This window comes from Megascapheus bottae, chromosome 13 (genome assembly GCF_031878675.1).
Source record: "Megascapheus bottae isolate mThoBot1 chromosome 13, mThoBot2.hap1, whole genome shotgun sequence".
NCBI classification, from domain to species: domain Eukaryota; kingdom Metazoa; phylum Chordata; class Mammalia; order Rodentia; family Geomyidae; genus Megascapheus; species Megascapheus bottae.
The window spans coordinates 56,892,119-56,910,761 of NC_143521.1; the positions used below are offsets into that span (position 1 = coordinate 56,892,119).

An 18,643-nucleotide genomic window follows, 5' to 3' on the forward strand; every position below is an offset into this window, starting at 1 on the left:
TTGGAGGTATAGTTACTCCGAAAATAAGCCTGGCTGAGCCGTTTCTCAAATGAACATAGACATGTTGAAGCTGTGTGTTACCGGCTCTCCCTGCACCCGTGCAGAGCTGCAGACCCCGTGATGCTGTTGAGTACTGCCTCCCCATCCAGGAAGACCCAGGGTGCATCTGGAGGCCGGTTCTGGAAGGGTCCTTCCTGCACCCTGTGTCCTGCCTGACATAGGCTGTGGGGGTGGAGAGCTGATGTTTTTGAGCCTTGCCTTTGAGCTAAGGGTCTGGAAGCTCAGGCCACATGCCACGCTCCTCAATGGTCCCAGGTGCAAGGTCAGCCTCCCCCCTGGATTGTCTTTCTAGGTGAGCACGGGGTCGGGGACAGCCTGAGGTCTGGCTGTCTAGTCCTGGGAGCCCGCAGGTGCCACTGCAGTGAGGTGTCCCTTGGCGTCCTGTCACAAATGATTGGGTGGTTTGTTTCTTTTTCTCACATCTTAATGACCTTGAGTTTCCTGTGTGCTCATCTTCCGTCCTCTCTAATAATCCCCTGGTGTGCTCCGATGCGCGTTTGTTAAATATGTATGAAGGGCCACACGCTTTCCTTAGCATTGAGCAGTGTGTGTGTGTGTGTGTGTGTGTGTGCACGCATGTGCATGCTTTGTGTGCCTGCCTGTGTGTGTTGGGAAGAAAAATCCTCCCTGGTAGCCTAGACCCTCGCGGCCAGTTTGGACAGTGGTAGTGGTCAGTGGTACTGTGTGTCGTGGGGTTTGGTAGCAGCATCTACAGAGCCCTCAGCCTCCAGGTCCAGCTGTGGGTGGGGCCTTGTCCAGAGGAGGGTGCCATCTGCAGGGGTGGGGGGTTCTGCGGGCTCGCATCTGGATGAGATACCTGGAATATTTAGTGCTGCAGCCCATGACGATGCCAGGATTCATCTCAAGAGGTTTTGCTTGTTTTTCAGGGGGCTGGGGGGAGGCTGCATTAGGCAGCATTAAGGACCGCCCCCCATAGAGGATAGAGAGAGAGTAGCCATCACTGCCATCACCATCGACCCAGAGTCTGCCGGGCCCCCAGGCTGTTATTGAGTCTCTACAAGCTGACCTTGCTGTCCTTGTTTGAATGGAGAATTAAGGGGAAGGGGTGGGTTCAAGGTCAGCTGGTGATGAGGGGTAAAGTGGGCTTACACTCCATCTGTGTGATGCTGCATTCTCGCTGTCAGTAGCAGCTCAGGTAATGCTTCTGTGGATGCCCTCCAACCTCCCAGATGGGGGTCCCTGGCAGGGGGGGAGGCCCCAGAACCCAGTGGCTTCAATGCCTTGAGAGTGTTTGGTGTTTGGGGTGGGTGTTGCTGATTCCTGCTGTGAGGTAAGTTAAGTGTGCGGAGAACATGTACACAGGCTGTGCCCTTGTCTGTTCCAGAAAATCTCCTCACGTCCCTCCTTATGTCACCTGCACAGCGCTGCTCCAGTCGTCAGGATCCACAGTGACCCCCTCCTTCCTCTGGCTTGTTTTCTAAAATCTGTGCTAAAAACACTCTGGAAATGGTGTATTTCTACATATACAATTCAACACAGCCTCCACGGTGTGCACCTATCTAGCCCCAGGACCTTTTCGTTATCCCTACATAAGAGACCTCATACCTTTGTTAAGCGCGTCTGCCATGCCTCTCCTCCCCAGAAAGCACCGGTACTGCCTATCCCCGGGGCTTCCCCTGTTCTGGTCATGTCATGCACATGGAATCCCGTGATGTTCTCCTGATGTCACATTTTCAAGATCAAACCATTTATAGCATACATTACCGTCCATCAGTCCTTTCCATGGCAGTTCTCACCTGCCTTGTGATGGGTTAACAGCAGGGTGAGGTGCCATCAAATGACATCAGAGCTGGACATCTGGCTGGATCCTGTCAGGTCACCTGTGACCCCTCAGATGGTAGGAACGGGGCCTTCGGCACCTTTCATAGAGGCGTGCTTGGCCCTTCCCTTGTCAAAAGGAGGGAAGCAGATTGGATCTGTATTTTATTATCTCTGTAATAGGATTTTCCTTCTGATTTGAGACAGAATGCCAAGGCATTCATTTTGCTGGGCTCTGCAAGCATGGTAGGCCCAGGCTTTGCCTCCAGTGAGGTACACGCCCATTCTCTCTCAGTTCTGAGGGCAGCACCCCACTTGGCTTACTCCCTGAGGAAGGGAGCAGTCTTGTTTCCTCTTCCCAGTTTCTGGGGTGAGGCGGGGGAAGTCGCTGCTGCCTTGGGCTGCTCGGTTGTGGGGGTGTCCCCCCTGGTCTGCCTTCACCCCTGGTGTCCTTGTCCAGTTTCCCTCTTTTAGGGGGGCCCTGACTGGACTGGTGCCATTTGAAGTCCCTCATTCCATCATAAAGCCCTGTTTCCAATAAGGCAGTGTTCATAGGTGCCTGGGCTCAGACTTCAGGGCAACTTTATTTTTAGGAGGGGCATTTACCATGTTACCCCAGGATTGGTGCCCAATGGGTGCCCATGTGTTCCTTTTTTTTTTTTTTTTACTTTTTTTGTGTGTCATGGGGCTTGAACTAGGCCTGGGCGTTGTCCCTGAGCTCTTCAGCTCAAGGCTACCGCCCTACCTTTGAGCCAAGCCCCACTTCCCGTTTTCCAGAGGTTAATTGGAGATAAGAGTGTCAGGTCCTTTTGTGCCCAGGCTGGCTTTGAACCTTGATCCTCAGATCTCAGCCTCCTGAGCAGCTAGGCTGACAGGTGTGAGCCACTGCGCCCGGCCCCATGTGTTCCCTTTGCAGATGGGAACCACAGGCCCTGCCGTCTCCAGAGGACAGAGGGCCAGGTTCCTGAGGCTGGCCAGGCTTGGAGATCTGTGAGCTCATGCAGAGTTCTCCCGCAGCCTTGGGAGGCAGCAGAGCCCAGGGCCCAGATGTGGGGGCTGTGGCATTCTGTGTGTGGCCTGAGAAAGGGGCGCAGCTGCTCTGCAGCCCCTGGCTGCTGGGGCTTAGGAGGAAGGCAGCCTCACCTGCGGTTGTCCTGGCCAGGTGTGGGGCTCAGCATACCACGCCTGGCTCCTCCTGACCTCCCTGGAGGCGCCTGTGAGCAGTGGCTCAACACCAGGGCTTCTTAAAACAAGCAAAATATCTGTACCCGGAGCTCTCTGAACAAGGCTGGGATATGGAAACAGCCCATCTAAAGTGGAGGTGGCATAGGTCAGGGGACACACGGCAATGGTGTCAACCATCGCCTAGTGACCCCCTCCTCCCCAGCGGCCCTCTCCTTCTAGGCACCTGGTGCCTCTTCTAGAGTCTGCATGTGCTCCTGCAGGCACACGACGTGTGTGTGACAGCGCTGTCTGTCCTCTCAGCCCCCCTGGAAATCCCTGTCTCTGCCCTAGGTCTCGGTGCTGGTCCTCTTTGCCCTGGCCTTCCTCACCTGCGTTGTCTTCCTGGTTGTCTACAAGGTGTATAAGTATGACCGCGCCTGCCCTGATGGCTTCGTCCTCAAGGTAAACCCTGTCCCTTCTACCCCCCAATGCCTCACATTCTTCCTGCCCTCCCCTTGGGGACCTACAGCAGGGGTGACACTGCAGTTACAATAGAGGGCTCCTTGTGTTAAGCTGCATCTGGGGAGCCCCACATGCCTGCAGTGGGTGTGGCAGGAGGACACAGTGAGACCGAACCCCCAGACTTGGTCCTGGGCCTGCAGAGAGAAAAGGGAAGGTGCTGCCTGCCGGGCCCACGTGGGGGTCTGGGGCACGCTGGCATGTCCACATGCCTGCCACTATGCTCTTCTGCCAGCTACACCGTGGGGCCCACGCTGGGGACGGGGCTCTGGGCTCACAGAAACCCTCACTCCGTTCCTTCCCCTGCCACTTCATCAGGGGGTCACAGACAGCACAGAGGGACACACACAAGGCAAAGGACAGAAGGCAGACAATTAGAACCCGGGTGGGGAGGAGTGCACAGGGAAGCGTACACGTGCCGGGGACCTCATGGCCTCTCGACTTGCATCTGGTATAGAACTTTCCAGAGCCAATGACAAATGGTTCTGTCCAGGCTTTGGCACAGCTGAGATCCGAATAAAGCAGGGGGAGGAGCAGGAATTCCTGGCTCGGCGCATGCACCAAGCCCCCTTGGCCTGGGACTTGGCAGTGTCCCCTTCCACAGCCCTGTGTGGCCCATTTGTGCTCCCTATCCTCAGCCCTCCAGTCATCCTGCACTTGTGTGGGTGCCACCTGCATGCCAGGAGCTGGATTGCAGCCAGCCACCACTCAGGCCAAGACCCTGCCCTCACAAAGCCTCTCAACTCTCCAGATGTGCCCCCAAGTGAGACAGGAGCTGAATAGGACAGAGGTGCAGGGTGGCATGGGCACAGGGGCTGTTTTGTGGGGGTGACAAGGGACAGTCTCCAGGGAGTGTCCCCAGTGCAGGAAGGCCCCATGTATCCTGGGTGCTATGCAGCAGCTCTCTGTCCACACCCTGGGCTGGGTGTCTGTCTGGAGATGCGCCAGCTTCTAAGCCTGAGATCCAGCGGTGGGGGCTGAGGAGCAGCTGGCCCTGGCGGTGGAGAGAGGGAAGGTGGAACTGTGCCCTTGGGGGCAGCTGTGGGGACAGTGGGAGGATGGGAGGTGAGCCAGAGTATGGCCAGCCGGTGTGGCATCTGGAGTGTCAGACAAGGACCTCTGAAGGAGGAGACAGGAGAGCCAATCCTGGGGCTGCCTGGGAAGCTGGGGCTGGAAGGAGCCAGGAAAGAGAAGGCCTGGACTGACCAGTGTGACAGGAGGTGCCAGGGAGATTGACTGGGGCCCGGGGAGGTGGGGGAGGAGCCAAAGGGGAGGGAGGACCAGGGGTGAGCTGGACCGAGGCTGATGTCATAGGGGAGGTGCCAAGGGCAGACTCAGGGAACCCAGGGTCGCATGGGAGAGCTCCCTGGGGACTCTGAACCCCCTACCTCAGCCCCTGCACCCCCCCTGCTTCCTTGTGGGTTTCCAGCCTCATGAAGGCTCTCAAAGGGTGGCCGAAAGTGCCATGTCTGGCCAGCTAGCCAAGTCCTGCCCGGTAAGCTTGTGTACGAGGGTGACGACAGGGAGACAGCATGGCCGTGCCTCCCTGCCCACCGAGGAGGGAAGACCTGTCACGCTTTTCCTCCTTTCTTGGCACTGGTCACAAGACATGAGAAAAACAAATGTTACTTGCTGAAGTGAAGCTGACTGTCCTGCCATCTTTGCCCAGGGAGCCCGAGTACCAGGTGCTTGTGGCACTTGCTGGCTTCCCTGTGGTTAAGGTCTCGTCAGTGCCGGGCCTGCATGCGTGTGTGCTTCTGAGGACAGATCCACACCGCTATTGCCCATTGAGCTAGCTGCTTGGTTCCCCAAGCCCAGAGAAGGTGGGTGGAAGGGGTTGCATCCCCGCGCCATGACGGCTGCCTTGTTCCGCAGAACACCCAGTGCATCCCGGAAGGTCTGGAGAGCTACTACGCGGAGCAAGACTCCAGCGCCCGGGAGAAGTTCTACACCGTCATCAACCACTACAACCTGGCGAAGCAGAGCGTCACCCGCTCCGTGTCGCCCTGGATGTCGGTCCTGTCGGAGGAGAAGCTGTCGGAACAGGAGACCGAAGCTGCTGAGAAGTCAGCTTAGCAAGAGGGGGAAGTTCTTTACAATGCGTCACTTGAAGGTAACAGAGGGACTTTGAGGGACATTTCATTAACTATAATTACCAATAATTTAGAGGTTAACTCATTTAAGGTGCAATCGCTTCTGTTTGCTACTGCTGCTTTGCAAAAACCCTTGCTGCGGGCCGCGCGTGGGTGTGAGAGCAAGTGCACACGAGCCTTGCTGAAAGCTCTGCCACCCCGTCCAGGGTGAGGGTTCCTCACTGGCATGCACTCGAAGCTGTTCAAAAATAAATTTACACTGGACATGCCAGGGGTTTGGACTGGAGATGATTCATGCATTTTGTGATTCGTTTTTTTTTTTTTTTAAAAGCTACCTTGCTCCATAGCCATAACCACAGTGATGTGGCTTCCGGCTTCCCGTATGCTGGGGCCAGCGCCGCCTGCCAAGCTGCACCCTAGCGAGGGGTGTGGGGAAGGAAACAGTGGCAGGTCCCACAGCCCGTGTCCCCTGCTGCTGTTGACTTCTGCGTGCTCTCGACATGGGGCCCCACGCTGTCTCTGGGTCCCCTCTGCCTCTGGCATCTGGGTAACCGCTGAGTGAGCTGAGCAGAGCCCAGGGACAGTGCTGGCGTCAGGGACAACAGGTGTGGGTGGCTGTCATCTGGGGATATGGTGACAGGGAAAGAAGAGCTACTTTGTTCACTCGTTGTGAGTAAATGTTAGGCTTTAAAAGGCAGCATAGCGGAAAAGCGATCATTAATTGAGCGTGCCAGGCTGCTGTAGCTTTGATTCGGGGACCAGGCCTGAGTCTCTTGATGTAGGGAGCAGCAGGAAGGCTGGGGGCAGACTGGGGTGGCACCTTGCGAATAGGAATCTCAACCCACAATCTTTGTAAGAAAATTATGTTTCAACCTGAATCTCGACATTAAAATATATGTTTACAAAATTGCCAGTTAGATAAAGCAAGTGTGTACAATTAAATGGAAAAAAGCGATTCACAGACATTTTCTTCCCCGTCATTTGAATGTGTTGTTTCTGGTGGATGTGCAAAAAAAAAAAAAAAAAAAAATTCACTTGTTTAGATCAGAAAGAGGTGACAGTGTGAGCTGTGCTGGCTCTTTCCTGACAAGTGCTTCTGTTGTGTGGCCAGGGGGGCCCACGCAGGACACGGGGGAAGGATGGCGTTGGGCTGGCGGGAATGCATGAAGGGCAAACGTGTGCCCAGCTCATCCTGTGTGAAACCACACACACGTGGGTCGGCAAATCCATGTGTGTCTCGGCAGACGTGTACTTTGTAAACTGTAAATCCGCTCCCATGTAACATCTCGCATCTCAGTCTGTGTAAATAAAGAGCCCGTGGGCCTCTGGGCCGCCCACCATGCTGTCTGTTCGCACACTTGCGTGGCCGGGTGCCGTGGGAGCTGGCTCCCGCTCACCAATGCCGGTCACCCAGTCAGGGTCCGCGTGTCACACGCGTTCCATTACCTGAGGGTGATCCTGTGGCTGCATCCTGGAGGGCAGGGCCCACTTCCTGCCTGGAACACGGGCTCCTTGAACTGGTGGCAGGAGAGGCCCTAACGCCCCTTGCTTTAATGTGCTGGGAGCGGCAGCTGGGGTTGGGCTGGGCAGAGGGTGGGCTGGGCCTCAGAGCCTCTCAATGCAGACAAACTAACAATGCAGCAGTGGCTGTAGTCGCGTTTATTACATTCATAGGCAAACAAGGGCCCTTCCAGGTATCAGGGACTGGGCAGGCAAGAAGCCGCAGGGAACAAGAAACAGTCATTCTGTGAGGGGTGCCACTAGCTGGGGCCTCGCCTGAAGCTGCTGGGATGGCAAGGGCAGGAGAGCCAACAGGGTATGCCAGCCCCTCCTGGCACCATGTGGCCTCGGTGTGGCAGGGGAGCGCCGCCTACCTTGCCCTGCCATCTGCACGCGCTCCAGTCCTGTGCCTCCTCAACTGTCCTTCTGTGAAGTTCTTGTCCCTCTCAGCCTGGCACAGCCATGCCCCAGCACCAGACCCCGATGGTGCCGCGGTGTCCGAAGCGTCTGCAGCCTCTGCTGCTGCTAGCTAGCTGTCGTACCAGTCCAGGAAGAGCAGCGAGAAGGAGCACATCACCAGGAAGAAGAGGATCCAAACGCGGAAGCCGGCGTTGTTCTTAATGGCCTGGCAGGCAGAGCAGAGCTGGGTTGAAAAGCTCCGCAGGCCCCTCACTCCCGCCCCCGAACAGGGGTCCTAGTTACTAATGAAGCCAGAGAGGGGCCAGGTGAAATGTCCACCACTGCAAACCCTGCCCCAAGCCCTGCCAGTCTCGCCCTATCTCCCAGGGCACACACACGAGTCCATCCCAGAGGGCAAGGCTGGGGACAGAGCTCTGGACGGAGCCACGTGGTCAAGGGCCGGGGCCTCTAACAGCCACCACCGCCTGGCCAGAGCCCTCAGCACACTGCCCCTTGGCATGCGGGAGGCCACGCCTCGGAACTACCCGAGGCCACTGCTGGACGCTCGTGTGTGGACACACGTGCCCAGCTTGGGCCGGCCCTGCCTGCTGCAGGGTTGGCCTGGGGCCCATCCAGCAGCCTGTGGCGGCCCTGCCAGTAGGAATGCTGTTGCTAAGCACCCACCCTCCCCAGGATCCCTGGGGACCTGGAAGTACCACCTCCCCTCCCCCACCGGGGCCCCAGAACACCCCCTCCTCACCTGGGGGCCTGGGAGCACCACCTCGCCACACCCACCCAGGACATGCAAGCACCCATTCCCCACAGTCTCCCAGGGGCACCCACCTCCCGGATGTCCTCGTTGCCCTCCTTGATGTTCTCAGTGGCGCCGACCACAAGCTGGTGGATGCTGTCAATCTCGGCTTCCTGGGAAGGACAGGGACAGGGGGTTAAGCCACGGGTTCTCCTCTCTGCAGACAGCAGCTACCCTATGAGAGCCCGTGAGCTCTCAGCACCCCAGTTTTACGAGATCAGGCTCAGGGAAGTCACATGGCCACCGCTCTGCACAGCCACTTGCGTGTGACGCACGTAACCCTGGAGCCGTGCGTGGATGGCCAGAGTGGCTCCTCCAGCCCCTCTCCCCGGGGTCCAGACAGGTGTCAGAACAACGTGTGCATAAACACGTGCTTGCTTCAAGACCAGTGCGTGGAGTTCTAACTTGGCACCTCTGAAAACAAGGTGAAAAGTTAAAATGGAGGTGTCTCCCAATGCATGAGCAGTGAAGAAGATGGGGGGGGTCTGGTCTCCCACAGGCAGGGTGGGCGGCAGTCACAATCTAGCCACAGTGGTGGGTGTGTGTGTCACGTGGCCAGGCCGTCCTGAGGGGTAGGAGGTGTTCACTGGGAGGGACTTGGGGGGCCCGCTGGCCAGCCCTCCTTCCTCTAGTGCCCGCTCAGCAGGAGCCAGCAGACCTCTGCGGCACCCCAGTGGGTGTGATAGGAACCTACAGCCCTGCTAAAAACCCACGAAACACTTGTGGGTCCTGGGAAGCTGGGCAGCTCCCTGGCTCCCCCCTGCAAGCCCCTGGCCCCCCACCCTGGGGCTGAGTGCCTCTGAGTGTGGAACCAGAGTCCCGACGTCCTTGGCATCACGTGGCCACTCCTAGGATACAGCACAGTTCTCACGGTCTCTGCGGGTGGCCTTGCCCAGGGCCAGGTGTGCGGGCAGTCCCAGCTCTGGGTAAGCGCAGCGCAGGTGCCAGCCCTGCTGTACAGGAGGGACAGGCCGGGAAATCAGCCTTGGGCAACACGACATGGTTGCGAGCCCGTGGCCTGGGCGTAGCCAACTCCAGAGCCAAGTGAGCCCCGAGTCGCCCACTGAAGTCACCAGGAGGCAGCCCCTGCGCCCAGGCTCTGTAGGGCTGCACACACACACAGGCACACACGCCTGCTACATCCCTGACAGCCAGGACCCCCGAACGTCCCCCTGCGGCTGGAATCAGGCTACCTTACACACACTGACTCAGTGCTGGCTGTGTGCAGTCAACCAAGAGCCCAGAAAAATGTGGATTTTCAAACCCTTCCACACCTGTGGGTGCCAAAAACAAAAGCTTTCAAAATGCTGGCGCAAGAGCAGCGCAGATGTGCCCATTCAGAGGTGGCTGAGAGCAGCGCAGATGTGCCCATTCAGAGGTGGCCGAGCTCCCCGACTGCGGTCTGCACTGTGCTGGGCGCTTGTGCAGGTACCTTTGAACCTCGCAACAATACTGCAAGGTCACCCTGTTTTAGAGGGGGCTATCCAGCCTTCTTGGGGGGCAGCCAGAACTAACAACCATCTGGCTCCCAGGCCTGGACTGAGCTCCCAGTCCCAATGTATTTTGTTCCTGCCCTCCCGGCCCCCGCCTCCATCTGGGAAGCTGCTCAGCCTTTGGCCTGAGGCTTCTACAGGTGCAATGGGTGACAGCACGTGGTTCTGCTCCCATCTGCAGACCAGACTCCTGCAGAAGAGATGGCCTCATTTTTAAGCTGAAACTTAAAACTACTGTGCTTTTGATTTTGCTTACCTGTTGCAAAACCTTTTCGGTGAATATCTCTTGGAGTCTGGAAATTTCAACCACTTTCCCTTCAATTTGCCTTCATGAAAAGAGAATCAATAGGTTACACGTTAAGTATCAGCACATGGCAATCAGAGCAATGTCCCAGGTCTCTAGAGGAAGTATGTCCCTGGTGAGACAGGAGAGGAGAAGCAGGCAGGCCAGGGAGGGAAGAGCTGGGCTTGGACAACAGACTCCATTGATGTCACCGTCCTGTGTCCAGGCTCGGTCCTATGCACTCCACTGGGTGGAAACTGACGCTAAGAGGAAGCAATGACAGTGGCTTCTGCATCCTGGGCCACTTTCTGGGGATCAGGGAATATCAAGTTAGGCTACAGAAAGCCTCTACTAAGTCGTGGGTCCAGTCTGGTCACCTAACAAAGGTTGGGGATTTAAAAGCCAAGAGAGCAGGTTGATGCCTCAACTTGAAGAAAAAGTAGCTCCTCAAGTCAACTCCCGGTTGCAAGGGAGTCGCAAGTCCCATGTGGGCTTGGAAGCTGATCATCTGCCCATCTTGAGACACTGCAGTGGGTACCCGAGGGTGGGTTGGAATTTGTCTGTCTGGAAATGGAAGCAGGCACAGGGCTAAATCTGTGTGGCTCCAGCACAAGTGGAGACAATCAGGTCAGGTGGAAGTTGGTAGGGCAGCGTGGGGGACTGTGGCCACCCTCAGAACAGGAGGAGAAAGGAGGGAAGAGGAAGCATGAGAAAAGGAGCCAGCTTGGGGTTTGTAACAGCAAGGCGGGCCCAGGGATGTGGCCAGGGAAGGCCAGGCTGGGCGGAGGGTGGCCTCAGTGAGCCATTTCTGGGGGTAAAAGGTCAAGAGCCGCCACTGTCAGTGGAAACATCCTTGCTCTAAGAAAGTGTCCAGACTGTGGGTACAGAGTTGAGTGCATATGTGGGGGTCATGCTTTCGATGCAAGCAAGGCTGTGTGAAGACCTGGCTTCCCGTTCAGCATCCTGTCTGCTTGTTCCTTACACGGGTCTCAGAGTGCTTTTGCTGGAGGCCCACGTCACAACTCTCGTGCACATGGCTACCTGCAAGCAGGCCCCAGGGGAGCAGGACACCATGGTGGCCAGCCCTGTGCTGCGGGGGGCTGACCCCACAGGGGTGTTCCGTGACCACACTGCTCCTCTCTGGGGGCCAGGCACGTGGGAGCCTGGGCAATAGGCAGCTGGACCTTCCACAGGCCCCTAAATGCAAAGGTCATGGACTCGGGCAGTGTCCCCGCCCCGCCCCGCCCAGCCCTTCCCCCTCTGCTTAGATGTGCCTGCAGGTCTCCCTGCCTGGACACCGATGCCCATACAAGTCGTTCCCAGGTCTTGCAAAGGCTCAACAGGCCATCAGCTCGCCGGAGACGCGCGTGCGCACCTCACTTCATCCAACAAGCTGTTCATTTCTCCAACGAGCCGCTGATTTTCTTGTTCAAACTGTAAGGAAGCAAACACCAGAGGACATCACACCGAGCCAGGCAAGGGTTAACCCAGACCCCTTCAGGAGTCACTGCCTGCAGTGGGCTGGCCCAGGACCACACCCTACCCTGGGGAGAAAAGGCATCCGGCTCCCCCACGTTGAGTGACACCTGCTGTGGGTTAGCCCCCCCAACCTGTCTGCTCCCCCACGTGACACCTCCTGTGGGTAAGCCCCCCCCCCCACCTGTCTGCTCTCCCACGCTGAGCACACTGCCTGAGTGAGAGTTTGGACAGGGAGGAGGGGAAGCTGACCAGGCCCGTGGACTTCTGGCCACAGCCCCCTGCCTGGGCTGGGGCCAGGGAAGGGCCCAGGGCTGCTAGGCCTGGGGATAAAGGCCCTCTTGAGTTAACTGGGCAGATCTATTCTTTCCGACTTGACACCAGCCAAATCAAAGACAAGATCTGGGGTTTACCACTGCCAACACCTCGCCTCACTGGAGACTGTGATCCTGCCTGCTGCCACGGTGGCTCAGGGCCCAGTGCTGAGTCAGGGCTTCCGTGGTCTCCTCCCACGTGGCCCCGTGCCCAGCTGCTCCGACACAGCCGGCTGGCTCCTGAGCACCAAGTCCTCTCTCGGCTTTCTATCTGTGGCTGAGCATTTGCTAAAAATACCTTACGATGCCACCATTCATGTTCTGCCATGTAATACGTCACCCATGTTCCAAGTCCCTGGAGACGGAACCAACTGAGGAGAGAGCTGGGTGCCACCCAACCTTGAAAGCACACTCCAGCTGCCCCACCCCATCGGCTGTCAAAACCACAAAGACGCTCTGTGCCAAGCACTGTGGTGGGAAGGAAGGCGCGGGTGTAAGCGTGGGCACAGACGTAAGGCCCCCTTGCCACCCACCTCAGTGTGTCCCCTGCTCTCTGCTCACAGGGACCAGGCAGACTGCTCCCTGTAACCCCCCACCCCCAGCCCTCTACAGACCTTGCAGACCGGGTCCCAAGACACTGTCTTCCAGGATCTACCACCGCAGCCTGCCTCTGTGAGTCTCCATCTTTCACGGGGCACACGTGCCCATCAAATGTTCTGAGCTCTCTGCCTGGCCCAGTTTGTCGGCTGATCCCTCAGGGCAGCTGAACAATTCCCTCCATTCCCTCACACTGGGCTCCATCCTGACGGTTCTCAACTAGTTCAAGGCTGGACTGACATGTGACAGGATACTGCTTCTCAGCCAGCCAAGCTACCCAGAGGGAAGCAGCAGTGAGCAAGCTCCTCTGGGATCCCTCAGCCAGCACTGTGACTGGGCTTCTAATTTAGCATCAAAGAGGATGTTTATTTAAAGAGAATAACAATTTCACTTTTTTTTTGTTTTTGTCGGTCGTGGGGCTTGAACTCTGGGCCTGGGTGCTGTCCCTGAGCTCTTCAGCTCAAGGCTAGTGCTCTATCGCTTGAGCCATAGCGCCACTTCTGGTTTTCTGGTAGTTAATTGGAAATAAGAGTCTCACAGCCTTTTGTGCCTGGGCTGGTTTTGAACTGCCATCCTCAGATCTCGGCCTCCTGAATGGCTATGATTACAGGCATGAGTTACCGGCGCTCGGCAGAAGAATTTCACTTCGTGTTTGAAAGCATGATCTCTGTCAACTGTCAATACATCAGTGACCAAGAGACCAGTATATTTACCTATAATTACTTTGGCTTGTAGGTGCTAAGTTCACCCACTAATTCTCAGGGGTTACTCGGGTGTTTTTTATTAAAGAATTTACTAACATTGATTTTTACATCATATTTCAGGTTTTTTTAATTTTTCAAACTTTTCTAATAATAAACATGGCCCTGTCTTTTTAAATCCACAGTGCTTTTAGGAAATCAGGGATGAAATTGGTGATCTAGGTGACTCATGACAAAGATGCCTGTGGTGCAGGCTGGGACGCCGCCTGGGGCAGGGAACTTTCTCACTAGAACGGCGACGTGAGTAGGGACACCGGAAGTGAAACATATGCTAGTTGTTACGTGTGTTCTCATACATGAGACTATTCTCCCAGTGACTGCGTCTGAAGGCTTCTCTCCATCCTCTGCGCTCAGCACTGGAAAGGCACACACACCACCCTGTCTAGTGTCTGTGTACCCGGAAAACAGCCTGGCCATGGCCTCACAAGCACCTTCCCATCAAGGCTCAAGTTGAAGGCCATGGCTAGATCATGAGTGCTCTGACCGGTCTACTCATGGATTCTTGATCTGAGGGTGGCTGGGGAGACAGGCAGGGTCTAGCTGGAGGAAGGAGGTCACTGGGGCCTGCTATGGAGTGGGGCTGTATCCTGTCCCAGCTCTTCTGTCTCACTATGTCAGCTCCTGGCTCTTCTTCACCATCCCCGTCCGGCTTGATCTCTGCCCCTCCCTACAGGCCCAGATACAATGGAGTCAGCAAAAAAAACCACAGACTGCAACCTCTGACATCATGAACCCGAATAAGTCTTTCCCTTCTACCGTTGTTTATCTGAGCTATTCTGTCACAGTGACACAGCTGACAAACCCAGAAAGTAAATGAGAGGTGTGGGTGGGCAGGCCAGGCCAGCCCTGGCTCCAGGCTCCCCGTGGCTCATCCCCGCTCTGCTCTGTTTAGCCTCCTACCCACACAGACTGCCATGCTCTGGCCAGACTGGTTGCTGTGCGCCTTCTCCCTGCATTCCAACCGCCATGGTCAAGTGTTGTAGTTAGCGGTCTAGGGCACTGGCTGATTCTGGCGAGGACACTGGGGCCATGTGTAAAATGGGGCCAATGTGCTCAGAGTGGCCATGCGTGTTAGGCAGTATCATGAGTGAACGGCCTTATGCCACGCGGAAGGCAGCTGGACTTTCCACCAGGGCTCCGCTGAAGCTTCTAATCTGGTGTAATCATAGCTACATATTTTTACAAAAATAATTTTTTTAGTGTGTGCTGGTACTGGGGTTTAAGTGCAGGTAAGGTTTTATATGAACAAAACAAATGTGGGCTTAGAAAGGAAGAATTAACATTAGAAAACAGTTTAGTTCTTCTCGGCTGGACTCCGTTAACCGAAAGATATGGCTACCCCGTATCGGGAGTTACATATGAAAACTTACTGTCCAAACCCTGTAAATGCCCTGAATGAAACCATCCTGGAATATGTAGCAACTATGCTTTTGAGTATAGTAATGAGTTAAATTGCTATTATCAGGCCTAATCCATTATGCCCTGAGGATAAATTCTGAAAGACTGATTATGAATTACGACCCTAATTTGCTACACTACTTTCCCATTGAAAACCAACAGTGTGGCATTTTTCTCTTCTCTTTCAGAATTAAGCCTTTACAGTAAGATTTGGGTTAGTCAGACATACGACATGGCACTCAGCTATTACTCCCAATTAAGAAAGATATTAGCTGAACATGAAGTGGCCTGTCACACAAGGACCCCGCAGGTCAGCCCCATCCACTGTGGTGACACAGGAATGTCGAACTTTCTGCTGCTCTGGATTGCTTGAGGCGCTGACGCTGAGGCTGACATGCCTACCTGCACTGGGGTTGTTCCTGGCATGTTTCTATGCATTGCGTCGTCCCTTCTCACACAGCTGCACAGGGACTGAGGGTCACGAGCCCGTGCACAGGGTGTGCAGGAACTGAGCAGCCCCCGTGCCTGTGCCTGCTGCTGCTTCTCCAGGCGTCCTAGTTCCACAGGAACCTCAGCTGAGGCTAACTTCTTTCTCTAATTGCATGCGCAGTGAGTGAGATGAGGAGGATTCATAATCGTTCTGACCAGGCCCAGAGCTCTCAGCCTGTGGGGGGGGGGTGGGGCGCGGGGTAGTCGGTGGGCTGCATGGCCCTCCCGGGCACACCTTGTACATGGCTGGGGCTTTTGAGCTACACCTCTGCAAGGGTTACGTCAGCTTGACTGCTTGTCACTGCCTCCGCAGGAAAGGTAACGTTCTGGGAAGTGCTCTTGCTCTTCCTATTCTGGTTATTTCCTGCACAAAGAATGGCCAGGCGCACAACCAAATTTACTTAGCACTCAAGCGTAAATGTGCGGTCTTTCTTCTTTGCCCTTCTCCTTCCCTTCATTTTTCATTTTGAAAATAAAATGGAGTTTATGGGGGTTTGAACTCGGGTCTTCAAGCTTGCCAGGCAAGTGCTCTATCCTTTGAGTCATGTCCCCAGATCTTCCAAAGTTTGGTTACATTTATATAACCAGACGACCAGACTCAGGCCAAGATCCTGCCACCTATGTCTTCTGGATGCCTAGGGTTATACCACCACCACTGTCCAGCTCATCACAAACTTTTGTCTGGGCTGGCTTGAACTCTGCTTTCTGAGGACCATCACATCCACCCCGAATGTGTTCTTTCTTAATGAAGAGATTAGGCTGTACACACGCTTACGTCTAGCAATGAGGCAGTGCCAAAGCAATTGGGGCACACAACTGATTTCCACTAGTGGGATCATTTCTATCAACTGGTAATAATATTAAAAAAGAAAAGGCCAGATTGTAAGCAACTTCTGTCATCGTATTTAGCTATTGGAAAGGAACGTGACAAGCCACTCTCGACTCACTCGTGGGCTTCTCTGCCCCTTGGTGCTGCACCTTTAGATGTCCAGGCCTCCCGGGTGCCTGTGCGTGTTGAGAATGTCCTCCAGGCTCTAGCATCTCCAGCTAGAGCCCTGAATCTCACAACACCGCATGTCCACAGGCATACTCCACTCGTCTACATCCCCACCTGCCCATCTTCTGTGCCTCCCTCCTCTTTCCTGTCTAGAAAATGCCCCCTTCTTCTACACCTACCCTGAGGATGCCAGACCCAGGCCTTGTCCCAGCATCTGCCTTTCTTCTCTTTGCCTGGACCACAATCGCTGGCTCTAGCCCCCTCCATATTCCAGACACTGTGAAGTGTCAGGGGTACTCTGCTGACAGAGCCTACGTGAGAGAAGCAGGGGGAGCGGAGATGGAGAGGACAGGAGCTGCTTCCTTAGCTGCCCTGTATGGACAACGTTAGTTCTGTGCTTAGGACGACCCAGCAGAGCACAGCTGGAGCTCAGAGAGGCTAAAAAGGTCACGGGGTTGGCTTTGCGCTCCCAGGACAAGGGCTGGAAAGTACACCAGGGCCCACTTGCAGGTGACGATAGCACCTGACTGATCCTGTGAGAGTATACACAAGTCAAAGCGTGCCAGCCTGTCCTCACGGCCTGAGCCTGCTGTAGGGGAGCCTGCATCGGGCTCTTCCCTTTCCCCAGTGTGCAACCGCACTCACCAGGAATGCTGAGACATGGCACACAAAGAAGAGCACAGGGATAGGAGCTGGAGGCTGGGGCCAGAGCTCGCTGCTGCTGCTGCTTTGCCAGGCGACCTGAGCTGGGCTCGGTATGCCTCGTTTCCTTTAGCTGTGTGACAGTGGCCATTCATCCTTCCTCCAGGACTGAGGGCCCTGGTAGATGGCAGGTGCTCACAGCGTAAATGATGAAACTTCACCCAGAGACACGCAGTCCTTCAGAAGCTGCTGCTCTGCCATTTACAACACCTACAGCTGTCAAACTGTGCTCACCAAAGTGCACCTACCCCATGGATAACTGCGGTCACTGCTCTGGCTGGTGGAGCATGCACTGCAGCCAGGGAGGTGCTGCCATGGCCTTCAGAAGAGCCAGCAACAGTGCAAGAGTCTTGGTCCAAGAGGCTCGAGGCTGGGCAAAGGCTGGAGCCATCATTCTTGGACAGAGCTTTGGCTGGGAACCCAGCTCTCCCATTCAGCCAGGGCCCTCTGGCCTTTGTCCTCTAGCGCAGGTGAGTTGTTACATGTTACACAAGGCCGGGCTGTCCTCCAGCCTTGGGGAGGCATGCTGTGTAGAACTGTGCTCTAGATCTCGGCCGGAACAGTGTGGCCTCAGGGAGCTCTCAGGAAACATGTGCCCAAGCATGGGAGCCCTAATATCACAGACTGCTGGGAGAGGGCTGGCAGGGCTCCTGCCAAACCTAACCAGAGAGGACAAGGGAGAGCCGGTGACCACCAGGGGACAGAAAAGTCAGTTAGAGGAGATAAGGCCTGTCATGGAGGTGGGGACTCCTGCATCCCCCAGTCAAGTCATCCTCCGGCTTTCTCCTTATCTCCCTAACCCCAGCCACACAGATGATTAAGCCCTCTCGGCAATTCTGAAAGATCCATTTAATCTAGAAGGCCATTTTACGGCTGGTGGAGACATCTATTATTAGTAAAATTATCCCAAGGCAATCTCTGCTTTAATTATACTGCTGAAAATTTAAAACACATGAAAAGCATATTAGGGATTGGGAAATCAAGTGGGTAAGTGCATATAAAGCATATATATGTCTTAAAATTCCATCTAAAAATGAGGACGAGGGCATTCAGGGTGACCTCCCACTCAAGGGTGTCTCAGGACAGAGGTGAAAGGACACTGGGGCAGAGAAGCATTACCATCTGTATTTCTTCCGGAGAAAGCTCATCCTCCCCTTTGCCGTCACCGCATGCCCCCAGCTCCGGCTGTGCTTCAGACAACAGCTTTTCTGTGAAAATAAAATGGAAACCGATACAAGCCCAAATATTCACTTTAGAATTGAGTAGCCCCAGACACCTGTATATTAGAGGTGAGGTGGGAACGCCATTGCCAACAGGATTGTCCCACAGGGAGACAGAAGAGGGGCAGGAGGAGAAAGTTGGGGGTAAATTACAAATGGGTACAAGAAAAATGTGTGCTGACTGGGCACGGAGGCTCATGCCCATAATTCTAGCTACTCAGGAGGCTGAGATCTGAGGATCCAGGTTCAAAGCCAGCCCAGGCACAAAAGGACCGGAGACTCTTTATCTCCAATTAACCTCTAGAAAACAGGAAGTGGGGCTTGGCTCCAGGGGTAGGGACAACACCCAGGCAGAGTTCAAGTCCACAAAAAGAGGAGGAGGAGGAGGAACAAGGAGAAGAAGAATGCGTGCTGGCTGGGCAGAATGTGGACGCGAAAGGCCCTACACCAGACGTGAACACATCACCAGTGGCGGAGACGATGTTCAACACCATCAACTAGAGGAGCGGGTTCCCAAAGGGGGGCTGGCTTAAAGGCAGGCAGGGGCACCTTCCACCCAGAACCACACCACCCAGAGCTGTGCCAAGG

The 18,643-nt window shown here is 55.4% G+C and overlaps 2 protein-coding genes across 2 annotated transcripts in view; one reads left to right on the forward strand and one right to left on the reverse strand.

The window, feature by feature from the left end:
* The window catches only part of Nsg1 (neuronal vesicle trafficking associated 1), a 14,626-nt gene extending 8,725 nt beyond the window's left edge, over positions 1 to 5,901 (forward strand). Inside the window, exons 4-5 of the mRNA XM_090343838.1 lie at positions 3,355 to 3,465; positions 5,398 to 5,901. Of these exons, the coding sequence (XP_090199964.1) occupies positions 3,355 to 3,465; positions 5,398 to 5,598 (312 nt within the window). The 3' untranslated portion in view covers positions 5,599 to 5,901. The remainder of the gene's footprint in view (positions 1 to 3,354; positions 3,466 to 5,397) is intronic.
* Positions 5,902 to 7,264: 1,363 nt separating this feature from the next.
* Positions 7,265 to 18,643, reverse strand: part of Stx18 (syntaxin 18) — a 76,730-nt gene continuing 65,351 nt past the window's right edge. Inside the window, exons 7-11 of the mRNA XM_090343839.1 lie at positions 17,955 to 18,043; positions 11,477 to 11,535; positions 10,075 to 10,144; positions 8,358 to 8,438; positions 7,265 to 7,740 (exon numbers count right to left, since the gene is read on the reverse strand). Of these exons, the coding sequence (XP_090199965.1) occupies positions 7,645 to 7,740; positions 8,358 to 8,438; positions 10,075 to 10,144; positions 11,477 to 11,535; positions 17,955 to 18,043 (395 nt within the window). The 3' untranslated portion in view covers positions 7,265 to 7,644. The remainder of the gene's footprint in view (positions 7,741 to 8,357; positions 8,439 to 10,074; positions 10,145 to 11,476; positions 11,536 to 17,954; positions 18,044 to 18,643) is intronic.